This window comes from Vulpes vulpes, chromosome 3, assembly GCF_048418805.1.
Source record: "Vulpes vulpes isolate BD-2025 chromosome 3, VulVul3, whole genome shotgun sequence".
Classification (NCBI taxonomy): domain Eukaryota; kingdom Metazoa; phylum Chordata; class Mammalia; order Carnivora; family Canidae; genus Vulpes; species Vulpes vulpes.
Window position 1 is genome coordinate 40,415,216 of NC_132782.1, and position 21,857 is coordinate 40,437,072.

Below are 21,857 nucleotides of genomic sequence, written 5' to 3' on the forward strand. Positions count from 1 at the left end.
CCTGAAGTATTCTGTGCACGTTTTAAGTAATTAGTGTTTGCATATGTAGAACACCTGTCATTCAGGAAGATGTCAAAGCATCACATCCATGCTAGAGTCCAGCTAATTCTGGAATGGTGCCGAAAAGATAGTCATCAGAATGCATTAAGATCCATCAAGGAGGAAAACATGTTGGTCAAGGACACAAGAAAAGCCTCCAGCCTACTAAAAACCCCAAACATGTGATCTTTAGCTTCCTCATCGTGTTATGATGAAACTCTTCCCAGGCATGCTGAAACCATTCAGAATGATCAGTTTTCATAGAATTACATGAAATGGCCACATTTAAGACAGGTGCCTACTGGATAATTCTTGTGGGAATTGTAGAGTGATCCTTAAAGGTCATTTAATGGAAACTTTCAAGGCTTCCAGGCTGGGTACACTGTAGGCTCCAGATACAATAATTGGTGGATCTTTATCATCTGCTCTATTTATACAAACTAAAACCAACAGTCAGTTCTCTGTTTTGTGTCATCCAGCAAATTATACCTGGCTTTCTCTTCATGTTATTAATAAAGAGATAAAAATGGAGGAAAAAGCCTCTCCTCCGGTAATATTTTTGTCCTGAAAATAACCAGTGGATACATACTGTTTGGATGTAGGAGGACGGTACCTCATAGTTCTCAAAATATCTTTTAGTCTTTAGACTGTCATCTTAAAGAGGAATATGGTAAGCCATCTCCTTGGAGAAATTAAGGAAACTGAGGGTGGTTTGCTTTGGCAGAACTTGGCCATGATAAAGCTTCCATTCTGCGGGACAAATGTCTCTCTGTTCTGTCATCAGTCTCTCTGTCTCCTGAAGACACTTCTCATTATCTCTTACCAGTTAGGCTGAGAATGTATAATAGAGTCCCTCTTGTTGAGACTAAAAGCTTGACATTACTCCTGCCCTCCTGAACATTGGGGTTTCCCACATTGCTATGGGTTCCAGACCGTGTTTTCTAAAGCCAGAACACATGCACACATTGTCTTTGGCAACCTGACGTTAACTCTCTGCAGCACCAAGGCTGACAGATGTGTTCATATCTAATGTTGACTTTGTTCCGATATGCAAACTGTCACCTACCTCCCCTCCCACCTAGCTTCCAAATGTTAAAGCTCCACTCAGCCTTTCCTACTCTGCTGACTGCTAAATTGCATGAAGTATAGAAAATAAAGCATTCAGGCTGAATGTTGGGAGCTGGAAGAGGGAAAAATCAACTGTCAACTTCAAAGCGAGAAGACAGCAATAGTCTGAAAAAGTTGTCTCTCAGTACAGATTCTGCAGGGAGTACATTTCTCTATTATTTCAATTATTACAACTTCCTGAATAGGTTGAAGGTCATTCATAATTCACACTTCTGTCATTTTTAGACATGCCAAACGCAGTCTATTAAGCATAAATAAAACTTCAGTGCTTGACCAGGAAAAATAAACGGGGTTTGTAACAATGAGGCCTTGTTCATCTTTTTAAAAGTAAATGATGTGTTTTCTTTTTTTTTTTTTCTTCTTATTTTCCCCCCTGTGCACTGAATTTCTCTTCTGTCTCAATAGTACAAGCACAATACTTTAAATTGATCCAAGCATAGCAAACTAGACTGTAAGTCTGGTCTGACAGATTCTAGATTTTTCTATTTTATAGGATAATAAACAAGAACCCACATTATTACCATTTATAAATACAAATAGTAGCATTGTCTATTTGATGGAGGACTAGTTTGAACACAGGCCTTGACAGTATAAAACAGAATTCGTCTGAAGTCTTTTATAGCCTATTAACTTTCCTGTTGGAATGCTTGTAAGCGTCCATGCTCTTTTTAGTGCTTGTGCTCCTGGACTTAAATAACAAAAGAACAGAAATATTTAATAAAATAGGATTAATTCCAATTCCAACTATATATAACTATATATAACATATATTATATACAACATTCTGTATATAATATATAATTACACATCGCTTATATGATATATAATTAGAATTAAGCATATGCCATTAAACGTTCATTTACATTAGTACATAAAGTATGAGATTGCTCATATTTTATGCAAATTTAAAATTTCCCCAAGGTGTATACTTTCCCACATTTATATATATATATATATATATATATATATATATATATATATATAATACATAACATACTTCAACACATTTATACTTATATATATCATTGTATGAAAATATATCTTTTGGAAGTCTAAAATTTGTTAAATCAAATCCAATCACCACTGCCTTTTATCCCTAGCTTAGCCTTGTGAATATTAACTGAACGGATATTCTTTTGGCATTTGGAACTGGTTTCAAGGTTTGATTAAAATACATTAAGTATAATAATTATGTTTGGAGTAATTCCTATGTAGATGTACATAATATTACATTTATGCCTTAAATCATGAATTTTGCCACTAGTAAAAGTGAACAGCTTGGGGAATTTCTAGTTTTATTTTCAAATACTCAAATGATTTGGAATGAAAAAAGAAACATTCAGAAATTCCACTACTGTGCTATCTTAGCAAATTTAGAAAATTAAAAACTCTGAAATGGGGGATCCCTGGGTGGCGCAGCGGTTTGGCGCCTGCCTTTGGCCCAGGGCGCGATCCTGGAGACCCGGGATCGAATCCCACATCAGGCTCCCGGTACATGGAGCCTGCTTCTCCCTCCGCCTGTGTCTCTGCCTCTCTCTCTCTCTCTCTCTATAACTATCATAAATAAATAAAAAAAAAATTAAAAAAAAAAACTCTGAAATGATCTATTAAAACAGTTACTATAAATATTTATTCTTATAAATGAGTCTTCTAGAGATCAAGATATAATATTCACACTTATAAAGATAGAAATAGAGCTTTTTGGAAGAATAAAAAGAGTACCTGAAGATATTGGGAAATTTAAATTTTTTATATGATAAAATGAAAAAAACACCTTAACTTTCAAAAGTGTCAAATGTACACACAGGTCACGGTCATAACATGGTGTATTTCTGGTATTTGTTACTTGCTACCAAAGAGAAAACTCTAGAGGAGTTAACACACTTTAAAAATACTTATCATGACTTTTAAAAGAATGGAATTTTTATATCTTCCTATTTTCTTATTCTCTAAGGCCTCGTTCCTCTTATCTTTCAACTTATATTGTCAGGAATTGAGTTTTTTCCTTCTTGTAAAAGATTCCGAGAGAGATACAGCAAAATAATAAACCGACAGCCCTTTTGTATCAATTTGAACTTTTTCTAAGTCTTTGAGACTTTGGAGTCCCTCTTTACATACTTGAATTTGAATTCATCACAAAATCCCAGATCCAGGACATTTTTATTCTGGATGTAGATAGCTTTTTCCATAAACCCCCCTCCCCTGATGGGAGAGGAGAATTCAACAGAGTAATGATTCCCTTCCATTTTTCCCCAACACAAAAACCAGAGAGGTTACATTGGTAGGATCTCTGCTTCTGGTACGTAAGTCAGATGACATATAACTCATAGGACTGCAGTAGAGCCGAGATTTTGAGAATACACTGAGTTCAAAGACATTATGGTTATATATTTTATGAGCATGGCCAAGAATACCTAATGTACAAACCTGTGGGGAAAAGCTACTTAAATCACTTCTGTTATTGATTATATTTTTATTTGCTGAAAGACCTATTTTTATCATATAAAAGCAGAGATGTGATACCTTATTTTCTGAAAGTCTTGATTCCTCCAAGATGACATTCCATCATTCCTCCACATAATTGTTTTGAGGCAACAAATCGTCATTATGTTTTTGTTTTAAACTCCTCCTCTTGCTTCTCAAAGGCTTGTAGAGTGAATTATTATTGCTAGAACATAAATTAATGTCCTATGCAGACATCTCTGGATTCGAGCATTCAAATTATATTTTTGGGTCGTTGTAATTATAGGTGGAAAAACATAATGTTACCGAATCTCTCTAAGATCCTAAGAGATGAGTTATAAAGAGGATCACAAGTGGCAGCAACACCTCGAAAAAACCCACTAGATCTTTAAGGGTGTGGTAGATGGGACTTTGAGGCACATTCTTATTGCTATATGAGGAAGCGTGCCCAGAATCTGCCCTCATTACGTCTGGTGCTTGCCAGTTCTTTTCAAACCTCAGTTTCATGAGCACCATAAAAATTCACTTAAAATCGAAAAGAACACCCTGAAGTTAAAACCCACTCTGCTTTGCCTTGCCTTTCGTGGCCTGGAATGTCACCTTTTACCTCCAGTAAATAAAGCCAACATCAACACTCTTCCATGTCTTTTATTTTTTATGCACTCAATATTCTTCACATGACAGTCTGGACACTTACAGGGAATTACCGTGGTGATCAATGTCCCTGCGAAGAGAATTGTCTCTATACTGTATACTTACAACATACCTATCATTTTCTTTTGTTTCTTGGACTGTTCACATTGGATTGAGTAAATCTAAAATGGAATTAAAAGAGACGTGATTAATACTGGACCACAAAGAAATCATGATATCATAATACTTTCTTAAAATGACCTTGTGTGTGTGTCTAAGCAGCGTTCCCCAACAGAGACAATTGTACCGTGTGACGATCTTTCAGGGTATTGTCTCTTTAACCTCACTATTTCCGAGAAGCCACCGAAAAGTTCTAATATGTCACAATTCAAATGTCAACATGTTGTTGGAAAGGAAGCTAATAAGTTAAACCTTTGAGAGATGCCAAAAAAAGAGGTGATTCAAACTGTTGAGAGAAGTCCATTGTTTTCTAAGGGGAAACAGAACTCCAGAATGAAATAGGGTGCTTATAAGCCTTTAACTGGAAGGTTTAGGGGGAAAAAAGGCGAATGCACAGTAATTTTTCTCAGTCTGATAAACTTTTTGAACAGAGCTATCCCTCTTAGTGTACTTCCAAAACCAGGAAACTGTGCAGAGTTAATAAGATACAAACTGCAAACTCACTGATTTTTTGTAGAAATAACACACAACAAGGAGTAATTTTCTTAAGACAGTCTAGAGTCTATCTATGGGTAGATGTGAAGAATCTTAGGTTATATTATAACGCATTCTAGCAAAATTTTGCATTTGGCATTATTTCCTATAAACCAATTTAACGTGATTAAATTACTGTTGATTGGGGAAAAGAAAGATTTTATTTTGACAGGAAAGAAAGTAGTCAGAAAACACTCCTCATTGAGTGATTTTTTTTTTTTTGATTTAGCACAATTTGTGCTGTGATGTTTTTTATAGAAAAATAAACAATTGGACTTTAGAGCCACCTACTGGAATAAAGAGGCACATACTTAAATTTGATGTCTTCTGCTTTTCAAAAGATAAATAGATAAATACCGTGAAAGTTATGCACATTTCTGCTGATCTTATAAGATATGCATTTACTCAGTTTTTCTCAGTTTGAAATGTCAAATATCCTGCAAGAAACCAACATAGTTAAAGCAATATGCCCTCTAAAGATATGTATTCTCACAGTTCTTGGTAACTTGTGTGAGTTTTTTCCCCATTGGATTGAGACTGAGCAGAATTGAATACTTGGTTTTGTTGTTGTCTTTGTTGCTCTGGTGGTTTTGTGCATGTGTGTGTGTGTGTGTGTGTGTGTGTGTGTGCGTGTGTGTGTGAATGTCACTGGTTTCATTTTCACCGTTTTTCGGTTAACCATTTTCACGGTTAATTGTATAACCTCATTCTTTCTTCCACAACCCCGATCTGGTCTTGGAATTGTTGTTTAATAAATAGTCTTAGATTACAATTAAAAAAAATTTTTTTTGGTGGTAAAATGAATAAGCACCTTAAATGTTTTCATGATTAAGTGCTTTTTCATTGAGATATGATTGATGTGTAACATTATATTAGTTTCAGGCGTACAGCATGAGAATTAGGTACTTGTATATATTGTGAATTAAAATGCTTTTATAAATGAAAAACATCCTGAAGCTTGGACAAGTACGTTGGACAGTGACTTTCCTAAGGTCACAGAGCTGGTTGGGGGAAAGGTAGGCAGCTCTCAGAAATTATAGGTCCACACATTTGCGCCACGGCTTTTTAGTTAGTCATTAACGAATTTATTAAATTCTTTCTCTTCTCAGCATTTTGCTAGAAAGCAGGGGAATAAGCACCACCCCCTACCACCTTGGTGAATGAATCGATTAAAGGCATACCGCCTGCTTTCAGAGAGCTGGGGCATGAGGGCAAGCCCTGGATCTTGGTGAGAGAGGGATTAAGCTTTTAAAAAACAAAATATTCTTCTTTGACTATTTTTGCTAAAGCTCAGTTCTTTATGTCATGTCCTTCCAACCTATTGCCTTAAAAACACCCATGTTGAGATGGTGCTGCTTCTGAGGATGTGCTGAGGGGTGGCTATAACCCTGTCCCCCTTTGCAAGGCTACTGCTAGATAAAGCCCGACACAGTCAGCTCTGTGAGTTCCTGTGTGGCTCACTAGAGTGAGGAATTCAGAGAAGGGAAAGTCCTTCACTAAACATTACACGAGGTATATATGCCACAGGAAGCCTTGTATTAAGACAAGGCTTGTCTTAGTTGTATTAAGACAATTTGCTTGGCGAAGCAGGATTTGGAAGAGATTTGTGAACTGGCACGAGCGCCACAGCTTTCCATTTGTCATCAGAAGGCTAATTCTCAGTACACAAAACAGGACGTCACACTTGTTTTGACAAAAATTTAAAAAAAAATATATTTTTTTGTTAAGGTCTGAGAAAATGTACAGATATTAGTGTTGTATCTTGCTCTTCCTTAACATTCACTTCTGTCTCTCTTCCCACCCCACCCATTTCTGGTCTTTTGAAGATATTTTATAGAGTAGTCACAGACATTGCACCAGGAGAGGAGCTCCTGCTGTTCATGAAGAGTGAAGACTATCCCCATGAAACTATGGCGCCGGATATCCACGGTTAGTACTCCTCCACCACCATCCTCACTGCCCTGGTTTGGTGGCTGTGGCGAAGCATCCCCATGAGTTCATCACACATGGCATTTGTCAGTTTTCCTGGCTCTTCAGTATCAGTTTTAACAAACTCTGTCTTGCGACTGGCTCTTTTCTTGGCTTGACATCTGGCTAATGTAACTGTGGAGCTCAAGCAAGCAGAGGTCCTCCCTCAAGTGGAGGGCAAAGGAATTTTGAATATTTCGACTGAGATATCACCTGGTTAAAATTTGTCAGGGCCTTAGACTATGGTGAGAATCCTTTCATTGTAGAGAAGTCATTTCAGGGCCCTCGGTTGCGGGGCTCACAAATCTAGTGGATGTTTCTTCCCATCTAATGTTCTCTTCCTGGGAAAAGTGTGTCAATGTGAGTAAAATCCTAGCCAGCATGACCACATGGGAGAGGGTTGGGAGGATGGGGACTGGGACAAAAGGACACATGAGAAAACTTTACAGCCAGAGAAATTTTTACTTGCCAGAGACCTAAATTGAATGAAGGGGGGACCGAAACAATTACAATGACTATGTATGTGTGTACAGGACAGATAAAGAGAAAATTCTACCCACATTGATTTGTATCATTGAGATGAGAATTTAATACTTTTTTTCTTTTTCTTATTTCTCTTAATATAACATGATTTGGTTCAATATAACCTAGTAGTATCTTTAGAGTGTTTTTTAGTTGGAAGGATCATTGGGAAGGGTTACTCATCCCGACTTAGCTGACAGGTGGCGATTGAGCCACCTCCCATCCCTCTGGCATTCCCAATGGGAAAACCTCAGTCTCTGCTTCTAGAGCTCCTCTGAAGGAAGCTACCAGTCTTGGCTGGCTCTTTACTTGAACATTTTTTTCCTTTGGCTGGGCTGCATTCTGCCTTTTTTGTAGATTATAGCAGTTATATTTTGGGGAACTTTTTGGAAATTATTTTCTTCTTAGAAACCCAGGGTTTTCAACCAGCCGGGTAGAGTTTCAGCCTGAACAGGGAGCCTGACCCAGTGGGGTCTGTGACAGCTGAGCGTGCTTCTAGGCTAAGAGACATAATCTGGGCTTCTCTAGTGCAAGGCAACTTTCATTGGTCAATATTAGGTCTAAAAAGGTTTTCTAACAATTATTTTTAGAAATCTAAACAATTAGTCTACTATTCAAAAAAAAAAAAAAACCAAATGGACATTAAATGGACGTATTTTTTTAGGGCTACCATCCTTTCTTGAACCCATCAGTTGCATTTTGTTTTCATTGTGTCATACCCATATCCATATATATGTATATATACACAACAATGCATTATATGTAATGGTTATGGTGTGTAAGTAGTGGTTTGTGTTTTATAATTCCAGGATTTCACATTGCTTAGGAGAGAGAAAAGAAAACACATGCATTGCACACCTACTATATACCAGATACATGCTCCTCATTTATTATATCATTTGGTCTTACACATAGATTAAACCCATAAGAGAGGAATCATTTCTATGATACACATAGAAAAACTGAGGCTACCTTAAGCAAGGTAAATTGGCCAAGACCACACAATCAGCTTTCAAATCAAGGTCTTGCTGTCTCTAGAACCTAGGCCTTTTCTGTACATTCTGTGGCCTGGAAGTTCTGTTTGTATTCAGACTGCTGCTGAGACCCTAAATGTAGATTATTATTATTATTATTATTTTAAAGAGAGTGAGTGGGAGTGAGTTGGGTGGGAGCATAGAAAGAGAGAGAGAAAGAGACAGAGAATCCCAAGCAGGCTCCACACCCAGGTAGGGATCAATCTCATGGCCCTGAGATCATGACCTGAACTGAAACCAAGAATTGAACTCTTAACCGACTGAGTCACCCAGGCGCACCCTAAATGTAGATCTGAAATATGTGAATAATGTGACAGATTATAGGAAATGCTTCCATTACCTGGTTAATGTCATCGAGAAACCTGACTTTAGAGCGGAGGCGATTTATTTGAGAATACCTCTCTTTCCTTAAGCCTCTACAATCCAAAGTTGACACACATATTAAAATATATAGCGATCTTTACCGTCCTGGCCCCCTTCTTTTTGGTTTAGTTCGAATGAAACCAGTATTGTTATGTGGGTTATAGCCGTGGTGTCCCATTTGACTTCCACTTAACTTCTCACACTCCAGCTAGGCTTTCCGACTTTCACTGGCTTTCTGTTCCCTTCTTGGCATGGACCCCGAAGGCCCCTGGTGAGCCACTATGCGCTCTTACTTCTCTTCCCATTGCTTCTCTAAATTCACCCTATCAACCTGCCCTCTTTGACTACAGCCCTGCCTTTCCACAAGCTGCCATGCCCTTCCTGGCCTTTATCATTACTCCACATCATTTCCACGGCCTGAAACATCCTCTCTCATCCCACTTCACCTGGTTGATGCTTGCTCCTTACCAAGCCTTTTCGGAACCTCTCTCCCTCAGATTAGATGGATTAGACACGTTCCTCTGGGCTCCCCTAGGCCCTATGCATGCATCTGTCATAAAATATATCACACTCTATTTGTTCACATGTGTATCCCCTTGAGCTTCTTATATAATCATTCCCTAGCAAAATGCCTTGCATTTGTTGGTGACTAAAATATTCCCACAAAAACATCCAGCCAGTGAGCAACTGGCTATAGGTCGTGGCTGTAGGTCTATAAAACAGGGATTATGTATCATGTTGCCCTGGGTGTCTTTCCAGCATTGTGAGCTGTTTTCAAGACTTCGGTGATTGCATCTGTGTGATCTGTGCATAGTATGGCCTCACGAGTGGGCTAAAAGCTATTCAGATGGAAAGAATAGGAACAATACCATCACTCCCTGACACTTTATAGCCTTGTTATCACTAGTTCCCCCCATTACCATTTATTTATCTTACTGATTCAAAGTGCAAATTCATGCTATGTTTGCTGTTTAACAAGGCCCTGCCAATTAGCACTGGCCATAGGGTAACATAACTTAGCCTACAAGGATTCTAAAAGCAATCTGTGTCCTGTTTTGTGGTAACGATGAGTGTGATGAAACATCCCAATCTACTGCTATTAACCAGGTATAAGCATGAGTCAGATGGGGACTCTGCGTCCCACATGCCTTCCAGGTAACATGGCACAGTGAGAAGTGTTTGAGACAGAGATGGGTTCAAATCCTGACCCAACCACTTGGTTCTATAGTCCTCGACTTGTTACTGAACTTCTCTGAGCTTCCGTAGCTTCATCGGAAAATGGCATAAAAATCCGACCTATAATTTCTCATGACCAAATTTGGAGAAATATCAGTAGTCCATGAAGAGTGTTGAGGAAATAGACAATGCATGGTCCGCAGTCATCATTACTTTGAATGTCCTGTGGATAGTCACCTCTAGGAGGGTTAACGCCATAAAGTTTTACCTTATGGTAAGGAGGCTATACTGTAGCCACAGGACCACATTATCATGCGAGGCTCTGTCCTGGCTTCTCTACGGGTATTATTTTTAATTCAGGTTAAAATGGAAGTGGTAGAAATGACAACTAAATCATTTCTAGTATGTCTTCCATAATTCAATAAGAACTGCCAGTTTGTGGTGACACTTCCTGACCGCCCGAGCCTGGTAACATCTGAATTATTTTCACAGAAGAACGGCAATATCGCTGCGAGGACTGTGACCAGCTCTTTGAGTCCAAGGCTGAACTAGCAGATCACCAGAAATTCCCCTGCAGCACCCCTCACTCAGCATTTTCAATGGTGGAAGAAGACTTTCAACAAAAACTCGAAAGCGAAAATGATCTCCGAGACATACATGCGATCCAGGAGTGTAAGGAATGTGACCAAGTTTTCCCCGATTTGCAAAGGTTAGAAATGGCATGTTGTGCTACGGAACATGTTTATTTACTCTGCAGTAAAGTGTTGTTGTTATGCGGTCGGTATGCTGGATTTTCAGAATCGATGCAGATGGAAAATTTGGAACCGCGATGGGCCTGACAAAGTGTGTTAGTGACCTGTTCAGAAATCGGTTTTCACTGGAAATTGTTATCTGTCAAATGTTGACAAGGGAGTTGGAATTAGTTGTTTTGATGCTAGACAGAAAATAATATGTTTATGTTTATTTAAGCAGTTATCGGCCACTGAAAGCCTAACCTTACAGCATAAGATATGACTTAGAGGAAGAATCAAGATTGCTGCAACAACACTGATGCCGATTAAAGTAATCATATGTCCAACAGTAAAGCGGCCTCTAGAAACATCTAGATGATTAAAAAAAAAAAAAAGATTGGTTCTGGAATATACTTAATGAAAGATGATCTTTTGAACTGTGTAAACTGTGGATTTAATTTCAACTATTTATCTAAACTGCACATAGATAAAAGAATAAGAAAATCATGCCCAGTGAAGAAAGTGCTCCGTTTCCCAAAAGGGAAAAAACAAACATGATCTAAATGAAATTATTCTTGAATACTTATTTTTAACAAAGTGAAAATAATATATCAGCAATATATTAACTTTTTATAGGCTTTTGAACTTCATTCAAGAACTTTTTTTTTTTTTTTTTTAGTTTCTGTGAAAGGAAACAGCAACCCTGGAGCCTACCCTTGAAAATCTACCTTGATAATTATGCTATAGAATAGTCTTTCAGATCAGGGATGTATCTAACCAGCTAACAGGTTTTCTGTTTCTACCTAATGGTTTTTGCCTTGGCCCACAAACAGTTTTAATAATTGCATTCATTTCTTTGCTTTTAAATCCAGAAACGATCCTTGGAACCTAGAATTGGAATTTCAAATGAGCATAACGTTGTATTTAAGTGGGTATGGTAGTGTGTCAACTGGCCTTACTCAACACTGTGAATTACTCATGGTTTATCTTGGACACTCCACCTAGTGCCCTTGACTATTTTGTTTCCTTTCTTTTCTTAGCACCTTCTCTCCTTTTCTCTCCTCTTTACCTCTGTAGACTGCCTTGCATCCTCTTCTCTGGCTAGGCTTCTTACAGGAAAAGAATCCATACAGTAGCCCTTGATTTTAGCACATATGTAACTAAAAAAGCATCAAGTATAACCCATTCCTTGAGGAGACTGAGTCAAATGAATGAGTTCATTTGAAAATTCAGGCCTAATTTAGCTTTTAGAGTGAAAAGGGGAATGAGTAAAAGGGCTTTCCCAGTACCCTTTAAACTCATCTTTACTATTTAATATAAATCCATGTGGAGAATAAATCTGTTATAGATGTTTGGTAAAACATAGATTTGTAATAAAAATAAAGTCGCAGCATGGCTCATAAATGTAACTGTGACCAAATTAAGAAATAAAATGAAAGTAATAAATACCAGTGGGTAAGGAAAATATTTATACCGTAAAGCAGTATCTCTGATGCCAGAGATGAACTGTGTGTCCCTCAATTTTGTTATCAAAAATAATGGACAGCTTTATAAAACAAAAATTGGTGGACTAAACACTAAAATGTAATTCCTACTTCCCACTGGAAGTGTACGGCGACACTTGGAGAGAGATTCTTACTTTGACTAGCTGTAGGATTGAGCCTGAGTCAACTCCACTTAATGCCAAAACCAACTGTCAGTTTGGTTCCTTCAGACATTCAGTGGAAAACAAAAGGAAACCTAATTATCTGGTACTGGATGAACCCTCAAAACTTACTATTCGGTAGCTCAGCCAGATGGATCTAGCATGTCACTGTGCAACCTGATGTCAACCATCTAAGTGGTATTTTTGGTTATATAATTTAGCCGTGTGCAGAACCTACATTCCCCAAATATTTTCCACTTTATCGAATCCTATATTGTTGCTTCATACTTTAAACAAATGAGAAATCCTTTTTGACATGGTAATTATTCAGTTCTGCATCTTTTCTGTAAAATGTTGAGGAAAAAAAAATACCCCTTGCCTCCCCTGCCCGGCAAAAAAAAGGGGGGGGGGCGAGGAACAAAGGTTGATATGCAAAAGTTGAAAAGCACCCAGGAGGCTAGGCAAAGCTCTGTAAGTTAGGATAAAGTTCTGTGAAAAGTGGAGACGTCTCACTAATGACCGACGGGCTTGCTTCTATGTTTGTGAAAGAAATGCACATTTGCTTTGGTAAGAACCACTTACTTGCCTTTTTATTCTTTCTATCACTGATTAAGTGATAGCTGGTAATTCCATGCAACGATAGGGATTTTATGCTGGAGTGGAAAGAAAGAAAGAAAGAAAGAAGAAAGAAAGAAAGAAAGAAAGAAAGAAAGAAAGAAAGAAAGAGAGAAAGAAAGAGAGAAAGAAAGAGAAAGAAAGAAAGAAAGAGAGAAAGAAAGAAAGAAAGAAAGAAAGAAAGAAAGAAAGAAAGAAAGAAAGAAAGAAAAGGTTTTTTTGCATTTATTTATTTCCCCCCTCCCCGAATGCCATGGACTGTATTCTTGAAACTCTTATCATATCCTTGGATTTAGGGCAGGGGAATAAGACTCCATGTACAGGCCAGTCTCTACCACTAGATTTCAGGGTGTACGACTTGACATACCCTTTGTAAAATAATATTTGTCACAAAATGGCAAGCCTTCCTGGGTTGCTGAGGAAGTCAGGAAGAATATTCATCTGTGCAATGACTGGGAGATGTCCCTGACTCAGTTCAATGTTAACTGCAGTCGATGGTATCTCTCTCTTAACTCTCTTAATAACATTTCAACTTGTGTAACAAACAGAGGATTACATATTGTAGATAAAGATAGGTCTGTTCTTGTGACTCCACACACCTGTACTCTCCTGGTACCTTTTGTTCACAGAGATATCACCATTTGTGCTATTCAAATAGAATAGCATTACAAAGTCGACTGACTCATGGAGCAGGAAAAGTAAGTTCATGTGCCAATATGCATACGGTTGTAGGGAGGAAGCTAAGGAAGAGAAAAAATATGAGAAAGATATCTCTAATTTATCAAGAGATGAGAAAGGATACATAGTTTTTCACGCACGCTGCCATGCGCACAGTCTATATGGCTACTGGGTATATTCCACGCACACAGACATCTTATCTTATTGGATACTAGAATTTAGAGTATTCATCTAGAAAAATAAAACTTGGGAAAGAAAGAATGCTTACATATTCAGTAGTTGCTGGTTTTTTTTTAATATCTTTTTACTATGGAGAGTTTCAAAATATACAAAACTAGGGAGGATGGTGTAATAAACCCCCATAGACTCAGTTTGAATAATTATCATACAAGGCCAGTCTTGTCTCAGTTACACTCGTTCAGATTATTGCAACAAATCCTGGACGTTATGTCATTTTATTCATAAATAGCTCAGTATGCATCTGTAGAAAAAAAAAGGACTCTTTAAGACACAACTTTCAACACCACACTTTAAAAAATAATGACTCTTTAATACTACCAAATATAAAATCAGTGTTCAAATTCCCCCAGTTATCTCATTATTTTTAGCTTTTTGTTTGAATTGAGATCAAAATACGGTCCACCAATGCAATCTGTAGGCATATCTCTTATGTCTCTTTTAATTTATAAGTTCCTCCAAAGTCAGTTTTTTTCTTTCTTTCTCTCTCTCACTCCCCCTCTCCCTCATTAAAATTTATTTATAGAAGAAACTGCTTTTTTCCTGCAGCATTTCCTCCAGTCTGGGTTCTACTGATCATGTCCCCTTGGTGTTAACATCTTTCTCCATCTTCTCTACTTCCTGTAAAATATCCCAACCCTTGATCAGATTTAGGTTCATTGTTTTAGGAAGAATACCTCACTGATGTTATGGCTTATTTCCTTCAGGAGGCACCAGATTTATTTATGGATTGCCTAGATTTATTAATTGTTTATGTGCTGTAAAATGAACGTTTTCTACTTCTATCATTCTTCCATTATTTATTATCTATATTAATTCTATGCAGAGAAACTTCCCCTCATTGTTTATTTGCTCACCCCGAAGTACAGTTCATATAGGAAAGGCAGGACATGTGGGTGAGTTTTCCCCTTGATTTACTAGTTTTCAGAATAATGATTTGACTTTCCAGGATCTTCCAAGGGTGAGGTTTTGCTTGTGTGATTTTGAATATTGTTTTTTGTTAAAGGGCAAGATTATTGTTTTTGTTGATGCTTAAATGTCCTCAGCACTGGTCAGTGGATGTCTTTTCAAGTTGGTACCTTAATTCTTTTGAAATGATCTATAACTTTCTTGCTTTTTGCCATTATTAGACGTTCAAGGTCCGTCTTGGGCTTCAAATTTCAAACAGGCTAATTCTCCAAGGAGCTCTGGTTACTTTATTTAGGGGTATGTTCCAGTGTGTTATATGTGTGTATTTAATTACCAAACCTGTTACAAACTTCTGAATATCACAGCAATCCAGGATCTATAATATTTGCTTTTCATTGCATTCAGGCAGATTTTATATACACGTTTTAAAGAAGACAGGGAAATATTTGAGAAGCAAAAATAGTCTAAGCTTTAAAACAGAGAAATTATGCTTACGAGAAACTTCTATGTTTTTCTTTTGAGAGGCTTTAATAGTACATTTGCTTAGAGTATTATACACTTTTCTTTCCTCCCCAATTCATAGGTGCTATAGATACACACTTCTATATCTATGTATACACATATCCACTCATCGGTTCCTCTGACTGACCATCCATCCATCCATCCATCCATCCATCCATCCCATTACATTGGGAAGTTGCTTATTGAATGGTTAGTGTCCAGCTCACTTTCCCATACGGTGATATGGGTAGAAAAAAAAGTACCTTTTTGAATCTAGAGGCTATATATGCCTTAGATAGGATACCCGCCTGCATGTTCTTAACCATTTTTGAGGATCTTCTGTGTGAGTGTTTGTGTTTGAATGAAGTGGGTATGAGCGCTGTGTGTTGCCCTTGGAATGGTGTAGTGGATTCAGAACTGGACAAATAACTGGACAAATAACTAGTCGTTGACCGTGGCCCTAAATTGGCAGCTAACCCCCGATAACTGTATCAGATTTATGTTCTAACCACAGGGGTTCTTCTCTGTGTTAGTGAGACTCACGGTCTAAGAGAAATACATGTTTTTTTGTTCATTTGCAGGCCTGTTTCTTCTTCTTCATCTTCCTCACCTCAACGACTCTTCCTTCATATTTCTTTAATTGCCAGTTGGATTACTAATAAAATGACATTCTGTTTATGAATGTGTTCTTTGTCACCATGGCTTATTAAATCAATTGTTCTCTTAACAGCCTGGAGAAACACATGTTGTCACATACAGAAGAGAGGGAATACAAGTGCGATCAGTGTCCCAAGGCATTTAACTGGAAGTCCAATTTAATTCGCCACCAGATGTCACATGACAGTGGAAAGCACTATGAATGTGAAAACTGTGCCAAGGTACAGTGAATTTGTAGACTACTTGGCCTCTCTCTGTCATCCTGCTCTCTCTTAATCCATCACTTGCTATGATATATAAAAACAAGCCTTGAGAGGGGAAACTATAAATATCTTGAGAAAAGTAGACTGAGTGTTGTATGCTAAAAGGCATTAGTACAGTGTATAAAAACACTTAGTGGGTATCCTTTTATTTTTGTAAGGGAGGAAGTGAGGCTTAATGGTGAGTTCCAGAACTAGGTGTCAGACATCCTTGGTAAATTCCTGGTTCCGCTACTGGCTTGCCAGTGTGGGGTTGTTTTATAGCCTTATGGAGAACGAAAATTTTATCCAACGCACATTTACTGATTTCTTTTAATAGCAATTTGTGAGGAAGTCACATAAAGTTTCTGAATGCCTATTCAGAAAGAATAGGAGACTCCGACATTTGCAGATTTTTCCACCCAAGGCCCCACCATAAATCATGACTTGGTTCTAATTAAAAACGTAGTGCCTCAGTGGCCACTGCTAAACAGCATAAGGGTGCAGCGAAAGCACTTCACCTTGACCATGACTCTGCAATGTGAAAACAGTAGTTCACATCATGTAATTTTCATGGTTCTCAATTAACTAGAAGATGCCCTGATGTCATTAAAGTTGATTCCTATTTCCAAAACCTTTTCATGACAGTGGAAATTGTGGCATTTGAAATTATCTTTAGAGATGTTTTGAAGTGTGGGTGACTTGTTCTTTTTCTTTCTTTCTTTCTTTCTTTCTTTCTTTCTTTCTTTCTTTCTTTTTTTCTTCTTTCTTTCTTTCTTTCTTTTTTAAATACAATGTTTAAAGGAACGGTTTTAGCTTCATTGTAATTTGCTGAAACACAGGGTGAACATTAACTCCTGAGGGGACTCCTTGAGTAGACGTAAGATACTTTAGTACATTCCCCCCAATTTTGTACATAGCGTGTCTTGGTTTAGAGGATGAAAATAGCACACCAGTTTTAATAATGTCTAGGCTGGCGTTTTATGATTCAACTCTAATTATTCCGAATGGGATCAAAAAGACCTTGAATATGGTCTAATAGTGCCATAAATTATTTTGTTCGGCTGATACTGATGGACATTTCATGCTGAGGACCCAGAGCTGAATCATTTACGGTCCCTCCCTAGCCTAGAGAAGTGCACGCTTTGGAAAGATGACTTTTTCTTTTGGTCTTGAGGGAGCAACAAATAAACAAAACCAAAACAAATAAACCAAATTCCTTCTTGAGTCATTCCTGGTCTTCTTTCTTGTGTCCTGGAATTAAGTTTCTTGATTAATCAGTACTCATTTCCTAGCAGGTTTTCACGGACCCTAGCAACCTTCAGCGGCACATCCGCTCTCAGCATGTTGGTGCCCGGGCCCACGCGTGCCCGGAGTGTGGCAAAACGTTTGCCACTTCGTCGGGCCTCAAACAACACAAGCACATCCACAGCAGTGTGAAGCCCTTTATCTGTAAGTTTTTAACACTCCAGCCCTCCTTCCTGCATCCTTCTCTCGTCCAAAAGGCACTGTGATGAGGAGAGTGGCCGCATGGCCGTAGAAGGGTCTGGGCGTTAGCTATTTATGGTCCAATCCAGTAGGGCTATTTTCTGTTACAAGAAAATATTTTACACTCAGATCCATGGTATTTTGTCCATAATCCCCAGGGTGTTTTCTTTTAGATGCAATCAATAATGAGCAGAGAAAGGAGAAGTCATTAAATAATGGAAGGGAAGCCTCCCCAGGTTGTAGGATTTAATAGAGACAACCAGACTTGTCTCCCACTGGAAATGGTCATGGCTTTGTGAAACTGCAAGTGGCAGATGCCACTAAATAAGATGAAGTGATAAAAACCTGTTCTGGGTCAGAAAGGACTGGGAGTGTACCCCACTTGGCAAGTGGGCTTATGTACACGTGTGTGTGTGTGTGTGTGTGTGTGTGAGTGTGTGTGAGGAGAGGGGGGCAGATAAACTTGCCCTTAATCTACACATTCTTACCAATCACAGGCTGCCAGTCGGTAGTCCTTGGGGACTTGAAAAGCAGAGCATTTTCACTTTGATGCGGGACCTGCTGCTTCGATAGCTCCCTCCCTGCACTAGAGCAGATTTACAGGCAGTGCATGTTCAGGGGACACCCAGTCTGACCACCTACTTAGAACGTCCCTGTACAGAGCACTTCAGTAACCTACGCCACATAAAGGAAAACTCTGTCCATTTGCTTCTTCTGTCCACCAACTCCCGTCCCCTGTATTGTGCAGTTGTTTTCTCCATCTGGGCAACGACTCTGGACTTCTTTTGATCCATTGCTCAGCGGGGCATACAAACACAGTGACTCACTGAGTTGTGCTACCAACTTCAAGACTGATTTTGGATCCAAACACAGAACTGATTGAAGCACCCTCCATGGTTGGCAAAACCTCTGATTTGGGAACCCTTACAAAACATTTTTTTTTTTTTGACGAATAATGCAATAGTTTGTAGTAGCTGTATGAGACACTACTACAGGACCTGATGGGCAAAAAATAATTTTGAGTGCCAGCATGGAGATGCCAGAGATTAGCCTGCCTCCTTTTTACCTCCACACAGCCCTCTTTTGTGCTTCTGAGCACCAGGGGGGCTATTTTTTCCCCCCTTTCCAGCTCACACTAGAGTCTTGTTTTGCTCTTATGTTCCTCTGTTCCCTGGGTGGAGTGAAGAGGACTAGCTGATAAACAAAAGGGTGCTCTGGTCTCCCTTGGGGAAGCTCTGTTGAAAGTCACGGGAAATAAAGCATACAATAGAAATTTTAGACTTCTTGTCTCATAAAAGCATTTCTGACTCTAGGTCGTAACGCCCTTAAAAAATGTACTTGCAAGGGTTACGGGCATAAATTACTCATTTATTTCTGATTTCTCAGAAACAGACCTTGATACATTTATTGTGTTTGGATGGAAAAAAATAGGCCAAACAAATTATGATCACCCGTTTAATGCTTTCTCTATTACTTAAACCAAAAGTCAGAAATTGTAGATTCCTATCATCTAGGGTCCTGGGATCTGGAATTTTAATTGCGTTGAAGTCAAGTGTTTCATTTTAAAGCACTATAGGGTGTCCCTTTCCAATCAGCTTGTGCAACTATTTGCCACGAATGCGTTTTCAGTAATTATTGGTAAATTTAAATAGCAGATGGCATTCTTCAAATATAAAATCTGACAGAGAACCATGGGGTAATTATGAATAATAGCCATGTAATTTCAGAACAAAAGAGGAGAGTTGGTGTGGAGATTGAGAGTGGAGGAGGTTCACCTAGAGTTGATATCTGTTTCTCACCAGAAGGCCACACACCACGATTTACCCCCATTGGTGTGTTTATGGCAACTGTCTCTTATTACAGTGTACCGCCAAGCTTGAGTCCAAAGTCACCAGCACTAAGGTAATTACTCACTGCCTTTACAGAAACCTCCAGCTTTCCCAAATAGAAACCACATGCTCTAATAGGCTGAACATATTCAAAATACCTCTTAATTTGTTTAATAAGTAGAAAAATGCAATGTTAACTGCTGGCTAATTCCTTATTACTAAGAAAATTACAGTAGAGTGTAGACTTCAACATCAATTGAGCCGTTTACCTGGAGGCCTGGTGGTTTGTGGTGGGCCAGGCCAGACCTTCAAGTGAGAAAAACAAAGCCCCTGCCCAGGGTAACATCCCAGATTCTATGCCCTTGAGACCTGACACAGACTTCGCTCATCTGTGTAACAGAGGGTGCAACCAGGAAAGTCAGATGCCCCTTCTGTTACTCTGATGTAGAGAAGGTCTTGATTTCTCAAATCCATCCAGCTAGAGAGGTATAGAGGGCAACGTTCCTTTGCCAAAAAATGGCAAACCTTTCAAAAGTTTATACCATGGTTGAAGACCCATCGAGACATTTTCTCAACGCCTTTTAATACCCTAGAGGAGAGGTGTTACTTTCTTGATGAGTGTACTTTTAGAATTCCAACGACATTTTATTTACTCTTTCTTGTTAGTGCTCATAGCTGAATTAGTGTAACTAGTGAAAGCCCCATGTTTCTACCCTCGACGTCAGATGGTTTTAATTAGTGTATCAAAGAATTTAAATAGCGTGTATATTTATTGTATATGGTTGAAGAGTACATACTTTTGAAAGCAGCCTCTGGTCAATATATTCCAGTAGGATGATTTGAAAAGAAATCACTCACATCTTCTCTTCCCATTAAAATGCGTGTTACGGCCTCTATAATGTCATGAATCACCCCACAGTGGAAAGCTCTTTTACTATTTACTAAGCACCCTGATATATGTAGCACTGCATTTTAATCAGTAGTAGTAAAAGAAATATTATGGAATCACTTGGTACTTCCTGTTTGGTGGTGTGTGGGATAATCCAACTTTTGGGTGAGTTTCGCATGACTGAACGTCTATAAAATCTGCTTCGAGTTTTTTTTTTTTCTTTTTCTTTCTTTCTTTCATTTATTATTGCTTTGACTTAGGAGCTCAACCATTCTTCTCTTAAAGGCAGCCATCCCATGAAAGCAATAAATGTTGCATTTTGCCTTCAATTTTATTTCTTATACAAATTTGTTTCAGTAATTACCGACAAGGCGTATCGTGTTTCTGCATGTGTTAAACGTGCACAGAATCGTTTCCAGTGAGCTCACACATAACGTGGATTCACCTCTACTAATGCAAGATAAAAAATGTGATGCTTAGGAAATGGAGGCCGTAGCCTGCTGAACTGCCAAGTCAGGGGGGGTCTTACCCAGCCCAAGGGTTTTTAAAGGTTCCGAAGTTCGATCTGAAAAGACACCTTGTGAGGAGGAAGATGTTCTACTTTGTTGGCAAAGGCCCTGCCAAGAGGGTTCTTTCCCAGCCTCACCCTGCTGTGTTCTCCCTGGATGAGAGCATTCAGAGCACTCTCCCCTGCTTACCATAGTTGGCTGAGCCCCATAGAAGTCAAGCCCTGAGATAACCGGCGAAGATATGACAACAAGTGGACATATTTCCCAAGGACGGGGGTTTCATAAATGCAGGAAGGTTAGCACAACCACTGGTGTGAGGGGAAGTCAGAGGACGTGATCATAGTTCATGGGAACCAGCAATGCAGGATGGGCCACATTCAATTTAGTTTCCTTTGCAGGCTTAAAATAGAGCCATTGTAAATTATGTCAGTCTTTCTCAAATCATGAAAATGATTGTTAAAAATGTCTCAGAATACACAATGTGCATTGTTGTGTGGCTTTGATGTGTGAATGATGAGAGCGTATGATATAATGCAAATTAAATAATGGTAGAGCAGTCACAGGCCTTTTTCCCCAAGGGGGGAGGGGATGAAGGTAAAGTTGCTGGTTGAGGGAGAGGCTGTTTTATTTTGCTTCGGTGCCTACGACTTAGAATTGTGGAAGTGGGCTGAAATTTGAAGGGGGCTCCTGTTACGATTCGTGCTTAAGACTCTATAATTTTTAAGATTCTGTTAGGGTCGTGTGTGGGTGGGAAATCCGTGCGTGCTGGAATTTGGACTTTCCTATAACTATTTAAATACACAAATATGATGCAAAGCACTATGCAGTGGGGAGGACAAACTATTTAAATATATTTATATATGATCTATTTGTGCTGCCTCAAGACATTT

General features: G+C 38.7%; 1 protein-coding gene across 22 annotated transcripts in view; it reads left to right on the forward strand.

Moving 5' to 3' along the window:
* MECOM (MDS1 and EVI1 complex locus) overlaps positions 1 to 21,857 on the forward strand; it is a 553,599-nt gene that overhangs the window by 499,076 nt on the left and 32,666 nt on the right. For 13 of the 22 annotated variants that reach the window (XM_026007721.2, XM_026007723.2, XM_072752259.1 and 10 more), the window contains 4 exons: positions 6,804 to 6,906; positions 10,533 to 10,749; positions 16,087 to 16,234; positions 17,551 to 17,704. In XM_026007721.2, coding sequence (XP_025863506.2) covers positions 6,804 to 6,906; positions 10,533 to 10,749; positions 16,087 to 16,234; positions 17,551 to 17,704 — 622 coding nt within the window. Of the gene's footprint in view, positions 1 to 6,803; positions 6,907 to 10,532; positions 10,750 to 16,086; positions 16,235 to 17,547; positions 17,705 to 21,857 lie in introns of all 22 variants that reach the window. The other 9 variants (XM_026007720.2, XM_026007722.2, XM_072752255.1 and 6 more) reach the window with 1 other exon arrangement.